Here is a 26,130-nt window from a genome sequence, read left to right on the forward strand (position 1 = left end):
CCATTACTGCCACCAGGTGCGGTGCAGTACCGCTCCTCACCGCCTCCCCTGGGGCCGCCGACTGCCGAGGCCTACCTGAGGCCATCACCACCCACCGCCTCCCCGGGGACGCCGACCTCCACCGCCTCCCCGGGGCCGTTGCCGCCGACGAGCGAGGCCTCTGCACCGCCGCTGCCGCCCACGTCCTTCCCGGCCCCTTCACCGCTGCCGCCCACGCCCTCCCCGGCCATCCGCTGACCGAGCCGACCGTCACTCACCCGGGCTCCAGGTCCCCGCGGGCCTCCCCCAGCGACCGTGCTGACCCGCGCCGCTCCACCGCCCAGCAGCAGGTCACAGCCGTCGCTGTACCCGGCCCCCGGGACCAACAACAGGCTGCAGCTCCACCCGGCCCACACACACCGCGCTGGGCCCACAGCCCCCACCCCCACCAGGCAGAGCCCCTCAGCACTGCTGGGTCCTACTGCCCACCCTCTACTACAGGTAACCACCCGGCCCACACACACCGCGCTGGGCCCACAGCCCCCCCCCCCCCCCCCCCACCAGGCAGAGCCCCTCAGCACTGCTGGGTCCTACTGCCCACCCTCTACTACAGGTAACCACCTGGCCCACACACACCGCGCTGGGCCCACAGCCCCCACCCCCACCAGGCAGAGACCCTCAGCACTGCTGGGTCCTACTGCCCACCCTCTACTACAGGTAACCACCCGGCCCACACACACCGCGCTGGGCCCACAGCCCCCCCCCCCCCCCCCCCACCAGGCAGAGCCCCTCAGCACTGCTGGGTCCTACTGCCCACCCTCTACTACAGGTAACCACCTGGCCCACACACACCGCGCTGGGCCCACAGCCCCCACCCCCACCAGGCAGAGACCCTCAGCACTGCTGGGTCCTACTGCCCACCCTCTACTACAGGTAACCACCTGGCCCACACACACCGCGCTGGGTCCACAGCCCCCACCAGGCAGAGACCCTCAGCACTGCTGGGTCCTACTGCCCACCCTCTACTAAAGGTAACTGTAGCAGGGGTTCCACTGGGTCTTCCCCCTCCAGCCAGGTGACCCCCAGTACTCCCCACATCGGTCCTCATGCCCCCCTCTGCCCTGCTAACCCACCACCCCCCCCACCATACATCCCCTCCACCTGCCCCCCTGCCTCCATCCGACCCCAACCCCCACCATTGCCGGGTGTTCACCATCCCCCCTGACCGCCCCCTTTCAGACACCGAACGGTCGGTCCTCAGCAGAGGCCTTACCTTTGTTCCCCTCCGCCCCCACATCAACGAGTTCCGCGTCCGCCATGACGTGGAGCTCTTCTTCCGCCGCCTCCGCCTCCGAGCCTTTTACCATGGCAAGGAGCCCCGACCCCCCACTGATGACCCCTTCTCCCGTCTCCAACGGACCCCCTCCACTTTTACCCCCCCCCCAGTGTGGCCAACTACCCTCACTAGAACTTTTTATCTCAAACTGCCGGCGTGACATCAGCCGCCTCAAATTCTCCACTCCCCTGACTAACTCCAACCTCTCCCCTCTTGAACGTGCAGCCCTCCACTCACTCCGCAACAACCCGGACTTAATCATTAAACCCGCTGACAAGGGAGGGGCTGTGGTAGTCTGGCGTGCTGACCTCTACCGCACCGAGGCCAGACGACAACTATCAGACACCTCTTCCTACCAATCCCTGGACCATGACCCCACCGATAAACACCAGACCTTCATCAGCAGCACCATCACCGACCTCACCAACTCCGGCGATCTACCCCTCAGTGCCTCCAATCTCATAGTTCCCCAGCCCCGCACGGCCCGATTCTACCTCCTACCCAAAATCCACAAACACAACTGTCCCGGCAGACCCATTGTCTCTGCCTGCTCATGCCCCACCGAACTTATCTCTACCTACCTCGACTCCATCCTATCCCCCCTGGTTAAATCCCTCCCCACCTACGTCCAAGACACCTCACACGCTCTCCATCTCCTGGATAACTTCCGGTTCCCAGGCCCCCACTCCCTCATTTTCACCATGGATGTCCAGTCACTTTACACTTCCATCCCCCACAAGGATGGTCTCGAAGCCCTCCGTTTCTTCCTCGACCATAGAACCAGCCAATCCCCATCGACCAACACTCTCCTCCGCCTAGCAGAGCTGGTTCTTACCCTCAACAACTTCTCCTTTGACTCCTCCCACTTCCTCCAAACCAGAGGCGTAGCTATGGGCACTCGCATGGGCCCTAGCTACGCCTGCCTCTTTGTCGGGTACGTCGAACAATCCCTGTTCCAGACGTACACTGGCCCCATCCCCGAACTCTACCTCTGCTACATCGACGACTGCATTGGTGCTACCTCTTGCACCCATGCAGAACTCACTGACTTCATACACTTCATCTCCAATTTCCATCCTGCCCTTTCATCTGGCCAATTTCCATCCTGGTGGACAAACTGGGGGACTTGGGACTTCCACACTCCACCTGCATGTGGATAAATAGCTTCCTGTCAGCTCGCAGCCAGAGAGTCAGAGTGGGCCATCACACATCCACGGCCCTCAGCCTCAGTACCGGCTCTCCACAGGGCTGCGTGCTGAGCCCCCTGCTCTACACCATCTATACACATGACTGCACCCCCGCCCACCACAGCAACACCATTGTCAAATTTGCGGATGACACTACGGTGGTGGGACTCATCACCGGGGGGGACGAGTACGCCTACCGGGATGAGGCGGAGCAGCTGACAGTGTGGTGTGGAGAAAATAACCTGCTCCTCAACACCTTAAAGACAAAGGAAATAATAATAGACTTCAGAAAGAATAAAACGGACATGGTACCATTAACTATCAGAGGGGACTGTGTGGAGAGGGTGGCGGATTTCCGCTTCCTGGGAATCCATATTGAGGAGGACCTGACGTGGAGCGTGAACACCTCTGCGCTGCTGAAAAAGGTCCAGCAGAGACTGCACTTCCTGAGGGTGCTCAGGAAGAATAACATCACTCAGAGACTGCTGTTGTCCTTTTATCGGTGCTACATTGAGAGCATCCTAACATACTGTGTATGCGTATGGTACACCAGCTGCACAGCGGCTCAGAGGAAAGCGCTCCAGAGGGCCATTGACAACGCCCAGAGGATTGTCGGCTGCCCTCTACTTACCTTGGAGGACTTACACAGTTCCCGCTGCATCAAAAAATCCCAGAGTATTATAAAGGACATTTCCCACCCCGGACACTCCCTGTTTGAACTGTTACCGTCAGGCAGACGGTACAGATCTACAAGGACAAGGACAAACAGACTTAAAAATAGTTTTTACCCCACTGCTATAAAGGCACTAAATGTAGCCGCCAAGGAACGCAGGGGCGATACATAATAAGAGACTGTGAAATCGACAGAAGGATGTAGGGTTGGGTGTTTATGCGTGCTATTTTCATGATATTTATTTTAGTTGTTTATCTTTTTTAAAATATTTTACCTTGTATGTATCGTTAGCTTTTAGAAATGTTTGAATGGTGCACTGACTGGCTGACATTTTACAATTTCGTTGTACATGGCTCATGTTACAATGACAATAAAGGAACTATTCTATTCTATTTCTAAATATACCTGGACTATCTCTGACATCTCCCTCCCGTTTCTGGACCTCACCATCTCCATCACAGGAGAAAAACTAGTGACGGACATTTACTACAAGCCCACCGACTCGCACAGCTATCTGGACTACACTTCTTCCCACCCGGTCCCCTGCAAAAAGTCTATCCCCTACTCCCAATTCCTCCGTCTACGCCGCATCTGCGCCCGGGATGAGGTGTTTCAGACTAGGGCTTCCGAGATGTCCTCGTTTTTCAGAAAACGGGGCTTCCCCTCCTCCATTATAGATGAGGCTCTCACTAGGGTCTCTTCTACATCCCGCAGCTCCGCTCTTGCTCCCCCTCCCCCCACTCGCAACAAGGACAGGATCCCCCTCGTTCTCACCTTCCACCCCACCAGCCAGCGGATCCAACATATCATCCACCAACATTTCCGTCACCTACAACAGGACCCCACCACTGGCCATATCTTCCCATCCCCTCCCCTCTCTGCGTTCCGCAGAGACTGTTCCCTCCGCAACTCCCTGGTCCACTCGTCCCTTCCTACCCAAACCACCCTAACCCCGGGCACTTTCCCTTGCAACCGCACGAGATGCAACACCTGTCCCTTTACCTCCCCCCTCAACTCCATCAAAGGACCCAAACAGTCTTTCCAGGTGAGACAGAGGTTCACCTGCACCTCCTCCAACCTCATCTATTGCATCCGCTGCTCTAGATGTCAACTTATTTATATCGGCGAAACCAAGCGCAGGCTCGGCGATCGCTTCGCTGAACACCTGCGCTCGGTCCGCATTAACGCAACTGATCTCCCGGTGGCCCAGCACTTTAACTCCCCCTCCCATTCCCAGTCTGACCTCTCTGTCATGGGCCTCCTCCAGTGCCATAGTGAGGCCCGCCGGAAATTGGAGGAGCAGCACCTCATATTTCGCCTGGGCAGTTTGCGGCCCGGTGGTATAAACGTCGACTTCTCCAACTTCAGATAGCTCCTCTGTCCCTCCCTTCCCCTCCTCCTTCCCAGATCTCCCTCTATCTTCCTGTCTCCACCTATATCCTTCCTTTGTCCCACCCCTGACATCAGTCTGAAGAAGGGTCTCGACCCGAAACGTCACCCATTCCTTCTCTCCCGAGATGCTGCCTGACCTGCTGAGTTACTCCAGCATTTTGTGAATAAATCGATTTGTACCAGCATCTGCAGTTATTTTCTTATACGGGGGGGTAGTGTGAATTGTGAGGAAGATGCAATAAGGCTGCAGGGTGACTTGGACAGGTTGTGTGAGTGGGCAGATACATGGCAGATGCAGTTTAATGTAGATAAGTGTGAGGTTATTCACTTTGGAAGTAAGAATAGAAAGGCAGATTATTATCTGAATGGTGTCAAGTTAGGAAGAGGGGATGTTCAACGAGATCTGGGTGTCCTAGTGCATCAGTCACTGAAAGGAAGCATGCAGGTACAGCAGGCAGTGAAGAAAGCCAATGGAATGTTGGCCTTCATAACAAGAGGAGTTGAGTATAGGAGCAAAGAGGTCCTTCTACAGTTGTACCGGGCCCTGGTGAGACCGCACCTGGAGTACTGTGTGCAGTTTTGGTCTCCAAATTTGAGGAAGGATATTCTTGCTATTGAGGGCGTGCAGCGTAGGTTCACTAGGTTAATTCCTGGAATGGCGGGACTGTCGTATGTTGAAAGGCTGGAGCAATTAGGCTTGTATACACTGGAATTTAGAAGGATGAGGGGGGATCTTATTGAAACATATAAGATAATTAGGGGATTGGACACATTAGAGGCAGGAAACATGTTCCCAATGTTGGGGGAGTCCAGAACAAGGGGCCACAGTTTAAGAATAAGGGGTAGGCCATTTAGAACGGAGATGAGGAAGAACTTTTTCAGTCAGAGAGTGGAGAAGGTGTGGAATTCTCTGCCTCAGAAGGCAGTGGAGGCTGGCATTGTGTTTGGTTTGAATTAGCGGGGGGAGGGGATTTTTAAAGGTGAATGAATGACCAATTTGATTATATCACAAAATGCTGGAGTAACTCAGCAGGTCAGGCAGCATCTCAGGAGAGTGGAATGGGTGACGTTTCGGGTCGAGACCCTTCTTCAGTTTGATTAGATAGATATTGGATGGGAGTAGGGTTGCCAACTACCTCACTCCCAAATACGGGACAAGGTGATGTCACCGCCCCGCGCCAAACGTGACCTCACCCAGCCAGCGGCCACGTGCTCCCGCTCCACCATTGGCGGTCGCCCGGGCCGGGAGGCGGGTTGCTACGCAACCTCCGTTAGGCGAACACACTCAGCCCCGCTCCCCGAACACAATCCGTTAGCCTACAGTGTCTGGGCCTACAGCGGCCCGCGGGCCTAATAGGGGACAAGGGCGGTCCCGTACGGGACAAACCAATTTAGCCCAAAATACGGGATGTCCCGGCTAATACGGGACAGTTGGCAACTCTAGTTGGGGGAGAAAGGTAGATGAGACATCTCGCCATTACTCACTCCAGAACATCCCTGTTGAACTGCTTCTTGCTGTTGCCCAGAAATTCTCCGATCATTTGGCGGCTCAGGCCCTTGCGCTGGAGCAGGAAATGGGCCACTCCGATCGGCGTGTCGGGGATGAATCCTCGTGCAATCAGAAACTGAACCCCTTTGTCAGGATTGCTGGAAAAGAAAGAAAAGGCCAAGAGGTGAATAACACCGAGCGCCGTAATGTGAAGGAGGACGCGTAAGGTCACAATATCATGTCTGGTGGAGATAGAAACATAGAGACATAGAGACAGAGAAAATAGGTGCAGAGGGAGGCTATTTGGCTTCATCCACAATCAGTAACTGAGCTGAGAACTGAGATGAGGAAAAACTTTTTCAGTTAGAGTTGTGAATCTGTGGAATTCTCTGCCTCAGAAGGCAGTGGAGGCCAATTCTCTGAATGCATTTAAGAGAGAGCTAGATAGAGCTCTTAAGGATAGCGGAGTCAGGGGGTATGGGGAGAAGGCAGGAACAGGGTACTGATTGAGAATGATCAGCCATGATCACATTGAATGGCTCGAAGGGCCGAATGGCCTCCTCCTGCACCTATTGTCTATTGTAACCCTTGCCTGCCTTCTCCCCATATCCCTTGATTCCACTAGCCCCTAGAGCTCTATCTATCTCTCTTTTAAATTCATCCAGTGAGTTGGCCTCCACTGCCCTCTGTGGCAGAGAATCCCACAAATTCACAACTCTCTGTTTCTCACCTCAGTTTTAAATGGCCTCCCCTTTATTCCTAGATTATGTGGCCCCCGGTTCGGGACTCCCCCAACATTGGGAACATTTTTCCTGCATCTAGCTTGTCCAGTCCTTTTATAATTTTATACGTCTCTATAAGATCCCCTCTCATCCTTCTAAACTCCAGTGAATACAAGGAACAAGAGTCTGAAGAAGGGTCCTGACTCGAAACGATACCCATTCCTTCTCTCCGGAGATGCTGCCTGACCCGCTGAGTTACTCCACCATTTTGTGCCTATCTTCATTCTCTGAGTGTTTGGTGTTCCTCCCATTGTCCGCCTGCTCAGGTCCTCTGGAGTGCTCTATACCAGCTACGCATTGTCTCAACCTGTCGCCGACCTCTCCCACCTTATTCCTGTTACCTCCATCTATCATAAGGAACTACAGGTGCAGGAACCTTAAGCAAAACACAAAGTGCTGGAGGAACTCAGTGGGCCAGGCTACAACTGTGGGAGGGAATGGACATGTGGCATTTCGGGTCGGGACCCTTCTTCAAACAAGATGCCCCAATATCAGGTTCTCTGGCCGAACAGGCAAGTTATCACCCGCATAGACATGGAAATCACAAATGCAAAACAATCATCACACTAAACCGACACAGGAACATTGCCTATCCATGTCCTCCAGAGCTTGTTTTCTGTTCATCCTTGTCCTTTGTCCGCCCATCTGCTTATCAAATGTCTCATTCACCTATTACCTGCCACGCTTCGTCCCGCCGCTCCTCTCTTCCAACTCTCTTCCCCCACCCACAAAGTTCAGTCTGAAGAAAGGTCCCGACCCAAAACTTCACCTATCCATGTTTCACCAGAGATGCTGCCTGACCCGCTGAGTTACTCCAGCACTCTGTGAAACGTCACTTATCCATGTTCTCCACAGATGCTGCCTGACCCGCTGAGTTACTCCAGCACTTTGTGCCCTTCTTTGTAAACCAGCATCTGCAGTTCCTTGTGTCACCAGCTCCATTAGATCACCCATGAACTAATTAAGATTTCTCCATCAACTGAAGTGACTAGTTATGTTAAATATTCTCCTTTATTAGAGTAAAATAGTGATTCAATCACAATGCTGTTCCGTGTCTGGACAGTTGTGTGGTAATTGCTAATAATGGCAGAGCATCAGACTTCAGCTAAATTGCTCCTCCTTAATTGCAGCTCCCACGCAACTATTTTGTTTAAATGGTTCAAAATCATGGCCTTCCCTTAATGGCAGCTTGCAGAGACTTCCAGTATGAATAAGGGAAAGGCATTGCATCAATGCCAGGTAAACATAGAGACATACAGACACAGAGACATAGAGACATTGAGACATAGAAAAAATAGAGACATAGAGACATAGAGACATAGAGACACAGAGACACAGAGACACAGAGACAGTGAGACAGTGAGACAGTGAGACACAGAGACACAGAGACAGTGAGACACAAAGACACAGAGACATAGAGACATAGAGACACAGAGACATAGAGACAGAGAGACATAGAGATATAGAGACACAGAGACACAGAGACAAAAACATAGAGACATGGAGAAATGGAGACATAGAAACATAGAGACATGGAGACATAGAGACATAGAGACACAGAGTCACAGAGTCACAGAAACAGAGACAGAGAGACACAGAGACAGTGAGACACAGAGACAGTGAGACACAAAGACACAGAGACATAGAGACATAGAGACACAGAGACATAGAGACAGAGAGACATAGAGACACAGAGGCACAGAGACACAGCGACATAGAAAATAGGTGCAGGAGGAGGCCATTTGGCCCTTTGAGCCAGCACCGCCATTCAATATGATCAAGGCTGATCATCGAAAATCAGAACCCTGTTCCTGCTTTCTCCCCATATCCCTTGATTCCGTTAGCCCTAAGAGCTATATCTCACTCTCTCTTGAATACGTCCAGTGAATTGGCCTCCACTGCCGTCTGAGGCAGACAATTCCACAGATTCACAACAAGATGACCCAATATCAGGTTCTCTGACCGAACAAACAATTTATCACCCGCATAGACAAGGAAATCACAAATGAAAAAGGTTTTTCTCATCTCAGTCCTAAATGGTCTACCCCTTATTCTTAAACTGTGATACCTGGTTCTGGACTCCCCCAACATCGGGAACATTTTTCCTGCATCTAGCCTGTCCAATCCCTTAAGAATTTTATATTTTTCTATAAGATCCCCTCTCATCCTTCTAAATTCCAGTGAATACGAGCCCAGCCGACCCATTCTTTCCTCATATGTACAGGTACTCACTAGGCTGATCTGACCTCAAACTCCATTCCCTGAATGCAACACTGCAATAATTGGTTCTAACGCAATGTTTGGGCCAAGTCAACCTGCAAAACAGCCATGCATTGCTGCACTAAGGTGGATAAATATCTGACTGGAACAGTCTATTACCAACACTAGTGTGCAAACAAACATTTTGTTTCTGTAAATTTAGTCTTCATTTCAGTGTCATGGTTTAAATGAAAAACAGAAATGTAGCTGGAATTTCCTTTAAGTTGATGGTGAAAGTGAAGACTTTTCAGTGGCAGAAACCGACGTCAATCTCTGCCTTCATCAGTCAAGGTAGTGAGCACACAGCTGTACAAGAGGTTGGCTAGGCCACATCTGAAGTATAAGAAAATAACTGCAGATGCTGGTACAAGAAATTTATTCACAGAATGCTGGAGAAACTCAGCAGGTCAGGCAGCATCTCGGGAGAGAAGGAATGGGTGACGTTTCTGATCGAGACCCTTCTTCAGTGAGGGTCTGAAGTGCTGTGTTCATAAGTTTATAAGTGATAGGAGCAGTTTTAGGCTATTTGGCCCATCAAGTCTACTCCGCCATTCCAAAATGGCTGATCTATCTCTCCCTCCTGCCCCCATTCCCCTGCCTTCTCCCCATAACCCTTGACACATGTACTAATCAAGAATCTAAAATATCTCTGCCTTAGATAAACTAAACTGATTCTCAGCCATCTTATCTTGAGCAGAGTAATGTAAAGAGATTGTCTTTTGATATCCCTGCTCTGTCCATTTAACAAAGAGCAAGAATATGTGAAAAAAACTGTATATTGTGAAGTTGGAAATGAAACCATACCTGTTAAATCCATTTGTCAAGATAAACCATCAATATTGCAGCACCTCAGTAATGATTGTGCCGGTCTTGCACTAAGTAATGCTTCATCAAACTGATTGTATTAGACAGGTCTATTTGCTGCTTATTTTCTTTTCTTAACTTGCTTTCTATCTGTGCGCTGTTTCTGCATCAGGATTGCGGAGAGATGGTTAACATTGTGCCGTTCCTTGCCAAATGAATCTTTTCAGTCGCCCTGTAGTCTGGTCACCAACTTGCATGTTGAACAGGTGGTAAGGGAGATTGAACTGGTAAATTGAGCCAAGGCCCAATAGACGGTAACAATCTATTAGATGTGAACGACGGAGGCTGAGAATGACACGTGATTAGCACCGTTTCCAAGTGTCAACTCACAGTAGAGACTATCATCCACTGAAATTGTTACCTCATTGCCCATTGACTTAACTAACTAACCCAGAAGGCACGGTGGCGTAGTGGTAGAGTTGCTGCCTCACAGCGCCAGAGACCCGGGCTTATTTAGTTTAGTTTAGAGATACAGCGCGGAAACAGGCCCTTCGGCCCACCGGGTCAGCGCCGACCAGCGATCCCCGCACATTAACACTATCCTACACCCCTTAGGGACAATTTTTACATTTACCAAGCCAATTAACCTACAAAACTGTACGTATTTGGAGTGTGGAAGGAAACCGACGATCTCGGAGAAAACCCACGCAGGTCACGGGGAGAACGTACAAACTCCGTACAGACAGCACCCGTAGTCGGGATGGAACCCGGGTCTCCGGCGCAACATTCGCTGTAAGGCAGCAACTCTACCGCTGCGCCACCGTGATTGTTCGTGACTACGGGTGCTGTTTGTACGGAGTTTGTACGTTCTCCCCGTGACCTGCGTGGGTTTTCCCCGAGATCTTCGGTTTCCTCCCACACTCCAAATACGTGGAGATTTGTAGGATAAATGGCTTGGTATAAATGTAAAATTGTCCCTCGTGTGTGTGTGTGTAGGGTAGTGTTAGTGTGTGGGGATCGCTGGTCGGCGCGGACTCGGTGGGCCGAAGGCCCAGTTTCTGCACTATCTCTAAACTAAACTAAACTAGACTAGATGGAAAATTGGAGGAAACATACACTTAAAAAATTTCTGATTCATGGCTGACAAATGCTTACGTAGAACCTCCCTAAAACAAAGTACAACTTTTCAAGGTTCACAAAAGGTGGGGGCTTCACGACCATTAATTGCCCCACTCCCCAATAATCACCTTGCGAAGGTGGCACTTGATTGATGATTGATTGATTGATCGATTGAAAGCAAGGAAACAGGCCCTTCAGCCCATCGAGCCAATGCCAACATTCAATCACCCATTTAACTAGTTTTATTTTTCGTTTAGTTTAGAGACACAACACGCAAACAGGCCCATCGGCTCCCTGAGTCCACGCCAACCATCACTCACCCATTCACACTAGTTCTGTGTTATCCCACTTTCCCATCCAGTCCCGACACACCAGGGGCAATTTACAGAGGGCCAATTAACCTACAAACCCGCACGTCTTTGGAATGTGGAGGGAAACCGGAGGAAACCCACGAGGGAGAACGTGCAAACTCCACACAGACAGCGCCCGAGGTCAGGATGGAACCCGGGTCTCTGGCGCTGTGAGGCAGCGGCTTTACCCGCCGCCTGCAATTCAAAACACCTCCTTCTAGCGGCATTTCATTCGTATGGAAAAGGAAATGGCCTTCACCGTCCCCCCCGTCCCCCCCCCCCCACACACAGGCCCCCCTATGTCTGGGTAATGTGTTGATGTGCTGATGTGTGTCGTTGGACAGAGTCCTGCAGCGTTTGCCGCTTACTCACAGGTTGAAGAGATTGAGGCCGATGCGATAGAGGCGTTTACGGATGGTGTCGGTGGACAGGGACTTGCATCCACTGGCGTTGTCGCAGTGGTACCTGGGCATGCTGAGGATCATGGCGTGCAGGGCCTCCTTGGAGGATACCTCCGACGGGGACTTGACCGAGATGGAGGTGGGACTGCCGCTGCTCAGCTGCTCTGCCTGGTCCAGGCAGCCGGATTCCAGCGGACTGTCCTGCAGGATGCCGTTGTTTTGGTCCACCTGCACCTTCTGCACGCTGAGTTGGCCCTGTCCCATCAGTCCGCCGCCCCCGAGCCCATTGGAGTTGAGGTTGACGTTGAGCTGGGTGAGCGGGTGGTTGTCGGCCATCAGTGCCTGCCCCTGCTCGGAGGTAGCGCCCGCGGATGGTTCGCCCTCCTCCTGGCCCTGCCCGTGATCGCTCACTGCTGCAGAGCTCTGCTCCACGGCTGACTGAGCACTCTCACAGTTTGCCATGGCAACGGAAGCAGATTCCAGCAGCGAGGAAACAGACATGTTTTTGTTCTCGATGTGGAAGGTGACGTCTCTGAAGGCCATCATCAGTGTGCTGCTGCTGTGGGCCAGGCCTTCGTCCAGCCTCTCCCCGTTGCCCTCTTGCCCTCCTCTCTCCATCTCCCCCACCGCTCCTTCCTGCATGGAGCCCGTGCTGAAGGTCTCGGTGAACTGGTAGGTGCTGCCATCTTGCAGCGAGCACATGGTCTTCAGGCTCCAGGAGCTGAGAGCGTCATCGATGGACTTGGCCAGGGACTTGACCTGCTCGGTGAAGGAGTCCTCCAGCTCGGTCAGTGCCCCGCTGATGCTGGCGGGCAGGGAGGGCGATCGCACCAGCGGGATCCCTGCAAAGTTGTAGCCCTCCAGGAGGCTGTCGGCATTCTGCAGCCGCACCTTGTGCAGGGAGATACGGCGGGGCATGCGGCTCTCCAGCAGAGAGTTGCGGATCTTCTCAAAGTTCTTGCTGAGCTGGTACTGGCGGAACGCGGTCTGGATGGTGCAGGCAGCTCTGCGCGACACCAGGTGGCCTCCATACTTGTGTTCCAGCATCTCAATCTGAAACAGGAGAGAGGTGCAACATCAGATGCCATCCTGCCTGCAGGTACCCACATACAATAACAACGGGGCCTGGGCTCAATCTAAACTAGGCTCGCAAACTGTCCCGTATTAGCCGGACAGCCCGTATTTTGGGCTAAATTGGTTTGTCCCGTACGGGACCGCCCTTGTCCCGTATTAGGCCCAGACGTTGTAGGCCCGGACACTGTAGGCCCGGACACTGTAGGCCCGGACACTGTAGGCCCGGACACTGTAGGCCCGGACACTGTAGGCCCGGACACTGTAGGCCCGGACACTGTAGGCCCGGACACTGTAGGGCCGGACACTGTAGGCTCGGACACTGTAGGCCTGGACACTGTAGGCCTGGACACTGTAGGCCTGGACACTGTAGGCCCAGATACTGTAGGCCCGGACACTAGGCCCAGACACTGTAGGCCCAGACACTAGGCCCAGACACTAGGCCCGGACACCGTAGGCCCGGACACCGTAGGCCCGGACACCGTAGGCTTGGACACCGTAGGCCCGGACACCGTAGGCCCGGACACCGTAGGCCCGGACACCGTAGGCTCGGACACCGTAAGCCCGGACACTGTAGGCCCGGACACTGTAGGCTCGGACACTTAGGCCCGGACGCTGTAGGCCCGGACACTAGGCCCAGACACTGTAGGCCCGGAGACTGTGGGCCCGGACACTGTAGGCCCGGACACTGTAGGCCCGGACACTGTAAGCCCGGGCACTGTAAGCCTGGACACTGTAGGTCCGGGACACTGTAGGTCTGGACACTGTAGCCCGGGAGCCGCTGTAATCCAGACAGTGTAGGCCTGGAGGCCCGGGCACCGCCTAATTAAGGTTGCGTAGCAACCCACCTCCCAGCCCGGGTGGCCGCCATTGGTGGAGTTGGAGCACGTGGCCGCTGGCTGGGTGAGGTCACGTGGGGCGCGGGGCGGTGACGTCACCTTGTCCTGTATTTGGGAGTGAGGAAGTTGGCAACCCTAGTTTAATAGCTGGGTTAGCTGGGCATGGAGACTTGAAACAACGGAATGAATCTGGTTTCTTTGAGCAAAATAAATCTTCCAACAATTCATTATCCAGGAATCCTGCGCTTTCCTCAAAATTGAAGAACCTTTACAGTTGTAGCTCTCTCTCTCTCTCTCTCTCTGTGTCTGAATGGTTCTAGGGTAAAGGACCTTCAACACAACAAAATGATCAAAACATTATCTCCGCATTCTACACTCATTTGCATGATATTTTCAAGATGTATCTTTTAAAATTTATATCCAGCAACAAACAAAACAAAAAATAGGAGTGAATATTGAATTATTTAAACTGGAAAAAACAGACAATGTATGAACTGACTTAACAGAACATTTTTTTTTGAAGAAGGGATTACTTTAAGATGACTTACATGAAAAGCCATATCAATTGTTAAAGTTCAGATAGCACAAATATCTCCCGCCACTATTTTTTCTCATCTATTTTACTTTCTTCTCCAAAAATCAATCTTCTGTATCTAATAAAAGACACAAAGCTGTGGAGTGTAAGACACAAAGCCCTCAGCGGGTCAGGCAGTATCTCTGGAGAACATGGATAGGTGATGTTTCACAGAGTGCTGGAGTAACTCAGTGGGTCAGGCAGCCTCTCTGGAGAACATAGATAGGTGACGATTCAAGTTGAGCCCCTTCTTCAGATTCATCAACTCCTAATCATGTTCTCCAGAGATGCTGCCTGACCCGCTGAGTTACTCCAGCATTTTATGCCTTCTCCATTGTCAGAGTGAGGCCCAGTACAAATTGGAGGAACAGCACCTCATATTTCGCTTGGGCAGCTTACACCCCAGCGGTATGAACATTGACTTCTCTAACTTCAAGTAACCCTTGCTTTTCCTCTCTCTCTCCATCCCTCCCTCTTCCCAGTTTTCCTACCAGTCTTACTGTCTCCCACAACATTTTATCCCTGTTTGCTTTGTTGTTACATTCTCCCAGCTAACCATGATCTATTACTACATTTCCCTTGATCTCCATTCCCTTTTTCTTATTTTCACACCTTACACTTCCTTATCTATGTTTCTCCAGCTCCCCTGACATCAGGCAGGAGAAGGGTCTCGACCCGAAACATTACTCTTTGCTTCTCTCCAGAGATGCTGCCCGACCCGCTGAGAAACTCCAGCATTTTGTGTCTATCTTCGGTTGAAACCAGCATCTGCAGTTCCTTCCTGCACACTTTGTGTCTTTCTTTGGAAACCAGCATCTGCAGTTCATTGAGCCTTACCGCAACTAATGTTTGCTTTATCCCTCGGTTTTGGGAATTTTGGACGGGAAGATTGCTTCCATTTTACAATAAAGGGCCAGGGGAAAGAAGTAGCAGGAATGATCCTGACATCTCCTTAAACACACAAGACTGGTCTCCCTTTAAACCTCTGAATGAATAAATGTTCGCCAAATGTTGAACAAAATACTGACCTGTGAATGAAAAGAATGAGTTTAGAGATTGGGAGATTTTTGCTTGTTGCCAAATCTCTGGACTAAAGCCACTAGCAACTCCTGCAGCATTGCCAATTTTTTAATCTTCTATGTTTTTACGTATGTCGCTGGTTTTAAAAAGAGGGGAGAGCCGTTCTTTTTGTCAAACGGAAGAGAAATGAATGGATTTGTGAGACGTTACACATCATCATTAATCTCACACCAAGTTAGCTTCATTCATTAACACCCTCAAAGGCACCGAAGCCTGCAGTGACTTCAGTTCAGCAGCCCCACTCACTATCACGTGGCGGCGCCTAACGGCAGCGGCTGACTAGCAGTCTGTCCGTCTTTTTTTTGTTGAGTGTCGGTGTTGGGATGATTTTTATATATATTTTTTTGGTTGTGTATGTGTGGGAGGGGGTGGTGGTGTGTGGGGGGTGGGTGTGGGTGGGTGTGGGGAACTTTTCTCTTCCTCACGGCGCGGGGTGCGGCTCGGCTGCGGGGCCTAACATCCCCCGGTGCGGCTCGGCCGCTGGACTTTACATCCCGGTGCGACTTGGCCGCTGGACTTTACATCGCCCGGTGCAGCTCGGCTGCGGGGCTTAACACCGCCCGGTGCAACTCGGCTGCGGGGCTTAACACCGCCCGGTGCAACTCGGCTGCGGGGCTTAACACCGCCCGGTGCAACTCGGCTGCGGGGCTTAACACCGCCCGGTGCGGCTCGGCTGCGGGACTTAACACCGCCCGGTGCGGCTCGGCTGCGGGACTTAACACCGCCCGGTGCAGCTCGGCTGCGGGACTTAACACTGCCCGGTGCGGCTCGGCTGCGGGACTTTTCACCGCTGGTGCGGCTCGGCTGCGGGACTTTGCTGCGCAAGGCTTGGTCGCGGGCCTTTCATCGCCCGGTTCGGCCGCGAGACGTTTCAGCGCCCGGTGCGGGGACTGTGCGGGTCGGTCGGGGACGAGCTGTTTGTCCGTGGGCGTGGGGAAGAGAGGGGAAGTTTTGTTGCCTCCATCACAGTGAGGGGGTGTTTGGAGTCACTGTGATGGACGTTTGTGTTGGGGTCATGTGTCTTGTGTTCTTTTTTTTTTCTATGGCTGCTATGTAGTTTCGTTCGGTACTTCGGTACCGAACGACAAATAAAGCTCTGTTATACCTGTTATACCTGTTATCAGAAGCAAGGCTACCAAAATCAGTATACAAACCCTCTCGGGGAAAGAATGAAATGATTTACATTAAGATTATGATTAATTGGCATGATAAAAAACGACAGGATATTATTTCAAACATTATGCATCTCTCGCCAAGTTCAATATTCTTCATCAAAAAAAATACTCCTATAACAAAACCCTTTGGTGCACCCCAGTTTCCTTCTGGGGGTACGGTCGTAAAGGAACCTTGAAGTTTCGTTACATGAAAGAGGCTGGGAAATTGCAGGCTAGTGCTATGGAATGGCTTCAAGGCAAGATTCTCAAAGATAGAGTCAGATGATATCCAACTGGGAGACACTGGAATTTAGAAGGATGAGAAGAGATCTTATCGAAACGTATAAGATTATTAAGGGGTTGGACACGTTAGAGGCAGGAAACATGTTCCCAATGTTGGGGGAGTCCAAAACCAGGGGCCACAGTTTAAGAATAAGGGGTAGGCCATTTAGAACTGAGATGAGGAAAAACTTTTTCAGTCAGAGAGTTGTGAATCTGTGGAATTCTCTGCCTCAGAAGGCAGTTGGGGCTAATTCTCTGAATGCATTCAAGAGAGAGCTAGATAGAGCTCTTAAGGATAGCGGAGTCAGGGGGTATGGGGAGAAGGCAGGAACGGGGTACTGATTGAGAATGATCAGCCATGATCACATTGAATGGCGGTGCTGGCTCGAAGGGCCGAATGGCCTCCTCCTGCACCTATTGTCTATTGTGTATTGTGTCTACCTAAGGCACATTAGTGTCACGCGACTGAATTTCTGCAGAGATGCTGCCTGTCCCGCTGAGTTACTCCAGCTTTTTATGTCTATCTTTGGTTTAAACTAGCATCTGCAGTTCCTTCCTACACATACCGGTCATGGAGCTCCTGATTGAAATATATCTCAGTGATTTCTGCTGCAAAATGGAACAGGATTGAGTTTGACTGTGCTGGGTGTTATGGTTAAATAGTCTGTGCGGCGTCAGAGATCACGCAGGGTTGAACAGTGACCACACCGACACTCACAGTAGGGGGGACTCACGTATATATCATTTATTCATGGTGGTAAGGAAGTGCAGGAACTCATGGGGTGCTCCACGTCACCGTCAGAGTGCACACGTGAAGGCGCTGGCGATCGCCGGCTTGTCGCGGCAGCTCAGTCCTGGTCTTAGAAGGAGGAGGTGTGGCAGTCTCCGGCTTCTTCCTGCAGCTTGCCTCGAGAGGAGGTGCTGACGACACAGGGTTCTCCCTGGCGGCTCAACTTTGGGCTTGTAGAACATGAGTGGCGAGGGTGGGGGGTCATTTTATGTGATTGGTGCATTGAATGTGTGTATTGAATGTATGTACAGCCTCCGAGAATAGCGGATGGAGCTTTGGAAGGAACATGTTTTGTATATATTTATTTCTTGAATAAAGTATTTTTTGATCATTTTTTTAAAAATCCTGCCAGTTTGTCTTTGTGTGTGTGTGTGTGTGTGTGTGCCTTTCTTTGTGTGTGTGTGTGTGTGTGTGTGTGCCTGTGTGTGTGTGTGTGTGTGTGTGTGGGGGGAGTGTGTGTATGTGTGTGTGTGGGGGGGGGGGGATGTGGGGTGTGTGTGTGGGGTGTGTGTGTGTGTTTGTGTGTGTGTGTGTGCGTCCAGGGCTTCTTCCCGGCATTCCAATCTTGACCATCTATCTCCCTCCCTCCCTCCCTCTCTCCCTCCCTCTCTCTCTCTCTCTCTCCCCCTCTTTCTTTCTTCCTTCCTTCCTTTCTGCTTCTTCCTCTTCAACCACATAAAGTTTAAACCTCTGTCACCTCAGCCAATGAAGTTTGGACTGCAAGAGTTGTTACTTAAACACTTGGCAGGTTGGCTGTCAAGATCCTATTATTTATCGTTTGTGTGTAAGATAAAAATGAATTGTTTTTGTGTCTTTGTCAAGTCAAGTCAAGTCAATTTTATTTGTATCGCACATTTAAAAACAACCCACGTTGACCAAAGTGCTGTACATCTGATTAGGTTCCAATGGAAAAAAAAATGAAACATACAGTAGCACGCAAACAGTTCACAGCGCCTCCTCAATTTATTGCTGTTGGTTACTTCAGTTCAGTCACAAGGTGACACAGGAAGAAACGATTAAACATCGTAGTGCAAGGAATTACATCTTAAGGGAAGTCACAAGGTTCATGGACTGCCCTTGACCTTTCTAAGCAACACCCTCACACAACCGCTTCATCTGCTGGCGAACATTTTGAAAGTATAAATTCTTTATAGTCCCATTTATTATTTCTTGAGATGAAGGTACTGATCACAAAACTGCCATCTCTCCGGAGAAATACAACAAAACGCCAGTAATACGCTGGCAGCATAAAGATGTAAAAGCAACTGACTAAACTATTTTCAATCATGACATCTTACAAGCTCGACATTTTATAAATCCATCAGCAACCTCTAGAAAGTTATTGATGTCTAAAATGAACACCAAAACAATGGCACTTTGGATATTCCAGGTAAAGTGTGGTATGGTTCTAATCTTTTGACCTGGCCCCGTGTGACTGGCCTGGCTCCTTATCTTTCCTCCAGCACTTGCTTTCTGATTTTTGTTTCTGAAGAGTCTCTTTGTGATTATTGGCCTTTGTCTAGGATTGCCAACTTCCTCACTCCCAAATACGGGGCAAGGTGACATCACCGTCCCCCGCGCCCCACATGACCTCACCCAGCCAGCGGCCACGTGCTCCCGCTCCACCAATGGCGGCCGCCCGGGCCGGGCCACAACCTCCGTTAGGTGGCGCCTAGGCCTCCGGGCCTACAGTGTCCGGGGCTACAGCGGCCCCTGGGCCTAACACGGGACAAGGGCGGTCAACTTAGCCCAATATACGGGATGTCCCGGCTTATACGGGACAGTTGGCGACCCTAGTCACAACACTTGTGTCATAGAGAGGCCGTGTGAAGGAATGTGAGGTACAGTGGTTACCGTGACTCCTCTGACTGCTTCTCATGAGCACTTTTTAGGAACACTGTTCCATTTTTGCTGGTTTGGCGTGCGCGCTAAAGTTTACCGAAGCGTTTAATTGATGGAATATGCAGATGTGCCTTGCTAGGAAGCTTCACGGCCATTTCTGCATAATTTCACAATGCCTTTCTCATTCAAATGAATTTACATTGCCCTGTCATCGACGGTTATTTACCGGACCATATCCAGCTTCACACTGACTCTCACAAGTCTGGGGAAGTCTTATCCTCGTCCTCATGAAGCAATTATTTTTGGAGTGCGCTGCAGAATAACTGAATGCCCGACAAAGGGTCTCTTTGAGAAGTGTGAAAATTCACAATATCACGATGGGACATAGGCACAAGATGCCGGAGTAACCCAGCGGGTCAGGCAGCACCTCGGGAGAGAAGGAATGGGTGACGTTTCGGGACGAGACCCTTCTTCAGGCAGCATCTTGGGAGAGAAGGAATGGGTGACGTTTCGAGCCGAGACCCTTCTTCAGGCAGCATCTTGGGAGAGAAGGAATTGGTGACATTTCGGGTCTCAAAACGTCACCCATTCCTTCTCTCCCGAGATGCTGCCTGACCCGCTGAATTACTCCAGCATTTTATGTCTACTTTTGATTTTAACCAGCATCTGCAGTTTTTTTCCTACATCATGATCGAACATATTGGGGGCAGATTAGCAAGTAATAAGAATGTGAATTGGAAATTCAATGGGTGCCTTTAAATTAATTACCTTGCTTGTGCGTTCAATGATTCCAAAGTTCAGATAGAGTAATACGCATTATTAAATAGCCGTGATTTTATTTAATTGCCAAAACAAACATGCACGAGGAAGCGCACTGTGAACAATTATTTTTAGTATTGGGTTTAACATATGGTATCTACCCAGAGCTTTGCCATGGGCTTACGGCAGCCTGCTATTCAACTAATCCCCATTGATAGCAACCGTTGATCAATAGAGCAGGCGATGAAAACCATGTCTATCTCCACCTTCTCACACAGCACAGTGCCAGACATTGGTTACTAGAGAACCCGCCCCCTCCACTAACATCAGTCTGAAGAAGTGTCTCGACCCGAAACGTCACGCATTCCTTCTCTCCCGAGATGCTGCCTGTCCCGCTGAGTTACTCCAGCATTTTGTGTCTGCCTTCGATTTAAAGCAGCATCTGCAGTTTTTCTCCTACATGTCAGAGTGTGTAGTTGAGGCAGGTACTCTAACTACATTTAAATGACATTTGGATAGGTACATGGATACGAAAGGTTTAGTGATATGGGCTAAATGCAGGCAAATAGAAACATAGAAACATAGAAAATAAGAGCAGGAGGAGACCATTCGGCCCTTCGAGCCATCACCGCCATTCATTGCGATCATGGCTGATCATCCACAATCAGTAACCCGTGCCTGCCTTCTCCCCATATCCCTTGATTCCACTAGCCCCTAGAGCTCTATCTAATCTCTTTTAAATTCATCCAGTGAATTGGCCTCCACTGCCCTCTGTGGCAGAGAATTCCACAAATTCACAACTCTCTGGGTGAAAAAGTTTTTTCTCATCTCAGTTTTAAATGGGGTACGAAGAAACCTTTTCACCCGGAGTGTGAAATATGAAAACCAGCTTAGATGGGACATCTTGGTCGGCATGGGCAAGTTGGGCTGAGTGGCCTGTTTCCGTGTTCTGTGACTCGACACCACCAGCAAGGAACAATATCCAGATTCAGGAACAATATCTCAATACAGGAACAATATCCAGATTCAGGGACAATATCTCAATACAGGAACAATATCCAGATTCAGGAACAATATCCCAATACAGGACCAATATCCCAATACAGGAACAATATCCAGATTCAGGAACGATATCCAGATTCAGGAACAATATCCCAATATAGGAACAATATCCAGATTCAGGAACGATATCCAGATTCAGGAACAATATCCCAATACAGGAACAATATCCAGATTCAGGAACAATATCCCAATACAGGAACAATATCCCAATACAGGAACAATAACCAGATTCGGGAACAATATCCAGATTCAGGAACAATATCCAGATTCAGGGACAATATCCAGATTCAGGAACAATATCCAGATTCAGGAACGATATCCAGATTCAGGAACAATATCCCAATACAGGAACAATATCCAGATTCAGGAACAATATCCCAATACAGGAACAATATCCCAATACAGGAATAATAAACAGATTCGGGAACAATATCCAGATTCAGGAACAATATCCAGATTCAGGGACAATATCCAGATTCAGGAACAATATCCCAATACAGGAACAATATCCCAATACAGGAATAATATCCAGATTCAGGAACAATATCCAGATTCAGGAACAATATCCCAATACAGGAACAATATCCAGATTCAGGAACAATATCCAGATTCGGGAACAATATCCACATTCAGGAACAATATCCACATTCAGGAACAATATCCAGATTCAGGGACAGTTCCTTCCCATCTGTTACCAGGGACTGAATGGGCCTCTCACCAACTAGAGAGCGGTCCTGAGCTACCATCTACCTCATTGGAGACCCTCGCACTATCTTTAATCGGGACCAGTACATCAGGTTGGGGCAAAGGAGGAAGGAAGATAAGACTTCATTGCCTTCCATCACAGTGAGGAATGTGGGGAATCCGCTGTGGTGGATGTTTATGTCACTTTTATGTAGTTGTGTGTCTTGTTGCTTTTTTTTCTGGTATGACTGTACCTTAAATGGCACATATCATATCATATATATACAGCCGGAAACAGGCCTTTTCGGCCCTCCAAGTCCGTGCCGCCCAGCGATCCCCGTACACTAACACTATCCTACACCCACTAGGGACAATTTTTTACATTTACCCAGCCAATTAACCTACATACCTGTACGTCTTTGGAGTGTGGGAGGAAACCGAAGATCTCGGAGAAAACCCACGCAGGTCACGGGGAGAACGTACAAACTCCTTACAGTGCAGCACCCGTAGTCAGGATCGAACCTGAGTCTCCGGTGCTGCATTCGCTGTAAAGCAGCAACTCTACCGCTGCGTTACCGTGCCGTGGTATGTGACAATAAAGGACAATAAAGGACCATTGAACCGTTGAAGTGGCCCCAGTGGCCTGAACCCTATTTCTGATAAAGAGCCCTAGATCTACAGAGCCATACAGCAGGGAAACAAGCCCTTTGACCCAATCCATCCAAGATGTCCCATCTCAGCTAGTCCCATTTGCCCACATTTGGTCCGTATCCCTCTTTGATTAGTACGGGTGTCAGGGTTATGGGGAGAAGGCAGGAGAATTGGGTTAGGAAGGCGAGAATGGGGTTAGGAAGGAGAGATAGGTCAGCCATGATTGAATGGCGGGGTAGACTTGATGGGCTGAATGGCCTAATTCTACTCCTATCACTTAAGAACGTATAAACCTTTCCTATCCATGTAGTTGTTTTAAGTGTCTCTGAAAAGCTGCACATTACCTGCCCCAACTGCCTCCATTAGTTTTGACCTGAAATGTAAACGCTGCCTCTCTTTATCACACTGCTGTGTGTTTCCAGCATTTTCTGCTTTAATGTTAAACCTGGACATTCAGTAGGCATGGTAAATTCCACAGCCACCTTTGTCTGTTTTTATATTTGGTTTTTGACAGGCCTGCAGGATTACAATTGCCCGAAGTGTCAGATGCAAGGAATTAAATTGGCAACCATGCCGTTGGCTTGGACTCTCCAACATTTGCACCTAATCCCACTCAAGAGGTCTACGGGGTTGTTTAGCCTGCAGACATGTGCACTTATTGTACAGGCATCAGAAAGAAGCATTTCACTGTCAGAAAAGTCTGTTTGTTTGGGGAGATTTTCAACACGAATTTCATTAAAAGATATGAGATCAGACGGGAGGGAGCACATATCAGGACCGGACGTTGCTGCTGATTTTATTGTTCCCCTCAGTTTGTCAATCCTTCCTTGTTTCAAAACACAAAGACTGCGGCAAGCTCACGGAAGTGCGGGCATAACAAAGGGCGGCGCAGCGGGTAGAGCTGCTGCTTCAACGTGCCACAGAGCCGGGTCCCATCCTGACCCCGGGGTGCTGTCTGTGTGTGTGTGTGTGTGTGTGTGCGCGTGCGTGCGTGCGTGCGTGCGTGCGTGTGTGTGTGTGGAGTTTGCACGTTCGCCCCGTGACCGCGTGGGTTTCCTCCGGGTGCTCCGGTTTCCTCCCGCGTCCCAAAGACGTGTGGGTTTTTAGGTTAATTGTAAAAATTGTGCCAAGTGTGTAGGGAGTGGATGAGAAAGTGGGACAACATAGAACCAGTGTGAACGGGTGATCGATGGTCAGCCTGGACTGGGTGGGCCGAAGGGCCTGCTTCCATGTCGTGTCTCTCTAAACACAATGGTGAATTCAAGATATACCTTAACCATTAGTTTTATTTGCGGTACAACTAGGGTTGCCAACTTCCTCACTCCCAAATAAGGGACAAAACGTGACGTCACTGCCCCGCAGCCCACGTGACCTCACCCAGCCAGCCGCCACGTGCTCCCGCTCCACCAATGGCGGCCGCCCGGGCAGGGAGGCCGGTTGCTAGGCAATCTCCGTTAAGCGAACGCACTCGGCCCCGCTCTCCGAACACACTCCGTTAGCCTACAGTGTCCGGGTCTACAGCAACCCTGGGCCTACAGTGTCCGGGCCTACAGCGGCCCCTGGGTCTACAGTGTCCAGGCCTACAGTGTCCGGGGCTTACAGTGTCCGGGCCTACGGTGCCCCCCGGGCCTACAGTGACCGGGCCTACAGTGTCTGGGCCTACTATGTCCGGGCCTACAGTGCCCAGGCCTACAGTGTCCGGGCCTACAGTGTCCGGGCCCACAGTGTCCGGGCCTACAGTGTCCGGGGCTTACAGTGTCCGGGCCTACGGTGCCCCCCGGGCCTACAGTATCTGGGCCTACTGTGTCCGGGTCTACAGCGCCCCCCGGGCTTAATACAGGACAAGGGCGGTCAAAATACGGGATGTCCCGGCTAATACGGGACAGTTGGCGACCTTAAGTACAGTTGTTGCTCTATTTAATGAGCACTTTGATCAACTCAATGTGGCACAATAATGTCATCTGACGGATTTAAGCTAAGCTCACGGCACAATGGTAATTTGACCCATTCAGTGAAGAAATAATCCCCCTCCCCACTACTCTTCTCAAGAACTCTTTCCTCCCTTCATATTGCAACCGCTGACTCAACAGAGAAACTCCCTCAGCCACTGAAAACACTCGGAAATTTTAAAAAGAAACTAGAGACTGGAAATGGGAAATAAAAACAAAAAATGCTGTAAATGCTTAGCAAACCCGTGGAATGAAAAACAAAATTCACTTACGGATGAAACATAGAAAATAGGTGCAAGAGTAGGCCATTCGGCCCTTCGAGCCAACACCGCCATTCAATATGATCATGGCAGATCATCCAAAATCAGTACCCCGTTCCTGCTTTCTCCCCATATCGCCTGATTCTGTTAGCCCTAAGAGCCAATATATCTAGCTCTCTCTTCAAAACCTCCACTGCCTTCTGTGGCAGAGAATTCCACAGATTCACCACACTCTGGGTGAAAAGGTTTTTCCTCATCTCAGTCCTAAATGGCCTGCCCCTTATTCTTAAACCGTGACCCCTGGTTCTGGACTCCCCCAACATGGGGAACATTTTTTCCTGCAATGAAGGTTCATTGACCTGAAACATTAACTCTATTTCTCTTTCCACAGATGCTGTCTGACAGGCTGAATGTTTCCAAAGGAAAATGCTTAATTGGCAGAGGAATCAGAATCTTTGAAGCCAATCAGTAGCCTTAGCAGCCAAACCAAATTAAAATAACAACTGAAGAAGTTAACAGACGTCTTGTCTGGATATTTCCCCTTACACACAGCTATTATATTCTCTTTGACCTCACGTTATATTTAAAAAATAATCAACTTCAGGTCAGTCTCAAAAGGACATAAAATCAATGAAGCAAATTAAAGCAAAAAAACCCCACAGAGTGCTGGAGTAACTCAGCGGGTCAGGCAGCATCTCTGAAGAACATGGACAGGTGACGTTTCACAGAGAGCTGGAGTAACTCAGCGGGTCAGGCAGCATCTCTGGAGAAAAGGAATAGGTGACCGGTTATCTTGTAGCTGATGATGAGCATGCAAACCATAGAGTGGATAATGTGAGAAAATAGGCACGGCATATGTGGTCCTGAATTTCACGATCCCAGCAATCCTGCCAGGTTCATGTAGCTGGCTCTGACCCTCGAACATGTGTTGGTTTAGGGTTGCCAACTTCCTTACTCACAAATATGGGACAAGGTGACATTACCGCATCGCGCCCCACGTGACCTCAACCAGTCAGCGGCCACGTGCTCCCGGCACGGGCGGCCGCCATTGGTGGAGCGGAAGCACGTTGCCACTGGCTGGGTGAGGTCACGTGGGGCGCGATGCGGTAATGTCACCTTGTCCCATATTTGTGAGTAAGGAAGTTGGCAACTCTAAACCAACACATGTTTCATCCTATAACATGGTGCCCAGAACTGAACACAATACTGTTAAGTGTGCGGTCACCAACGTCTTATACAACTGCAACATGACCTCCCAACTTCTATACTCAATACTCTGACTGATAAAGACCAATGTGCCAAACGCCTTTTTGACCATCTATTCTACCTGCGACTGGATCTTCAGGGAACCGTGCCTGCACT

At 50.2% G+C, this 26,130-nt stretch overlaps 1 protein-coding gene across 5 annotated transcripts in view; it reads right to left on the reverse strand.

The window, feature by feature from the left end:
- The window catches only part of iqsec3a (IQ motif and Sec7 domain ArfGEF 3a), a 253,682-nt gene that overhangs the window by 62,982 nt on the left and 164,570 nt on the right, over window positions 1-26,130 (reverse strand). For 4 of the 5 annotated variants that reach the window (XM_078416737.1, XM_078416741.1, XM_078416740.1 and 1 more), the window contains exons 4-5: window positions 11,743-12,824; window positions 6,053-6,214 (exon numbers count right to left, since the gene is read on the reverse strand). In XM_078416737.1, coding sequence (XP_078272863.1) covers window positions 6,053-6,214; window positions 11,743-12,824 — 1,244 coding nt within the window. The remainder of the gene's footprint in view (window positions 1-6,052; window positions 6,215-11,742; window positions 12,825-26,130) is intronic. The other variant, XM_078416738.1, reaches the window with a different exon arrangement.

The sequence above is a fragment of the Rhinoraja longicauda genome, chromosome 20 (genome assembly GCF_053455715.1).
Source record: "Rhinoraja longicauda isolate Sanriku21f chromosome 20, sRhiLon1.1, whole genome shotgun sequence".
Taxonomy (NCBI): domain Eukaryota; kingdom Metazoa; phylum Chordata; class Chondrichthyes; order Rajiformes; family Arhynchobatidae; genus Rhinoraja; species Rhinoraja longicauda.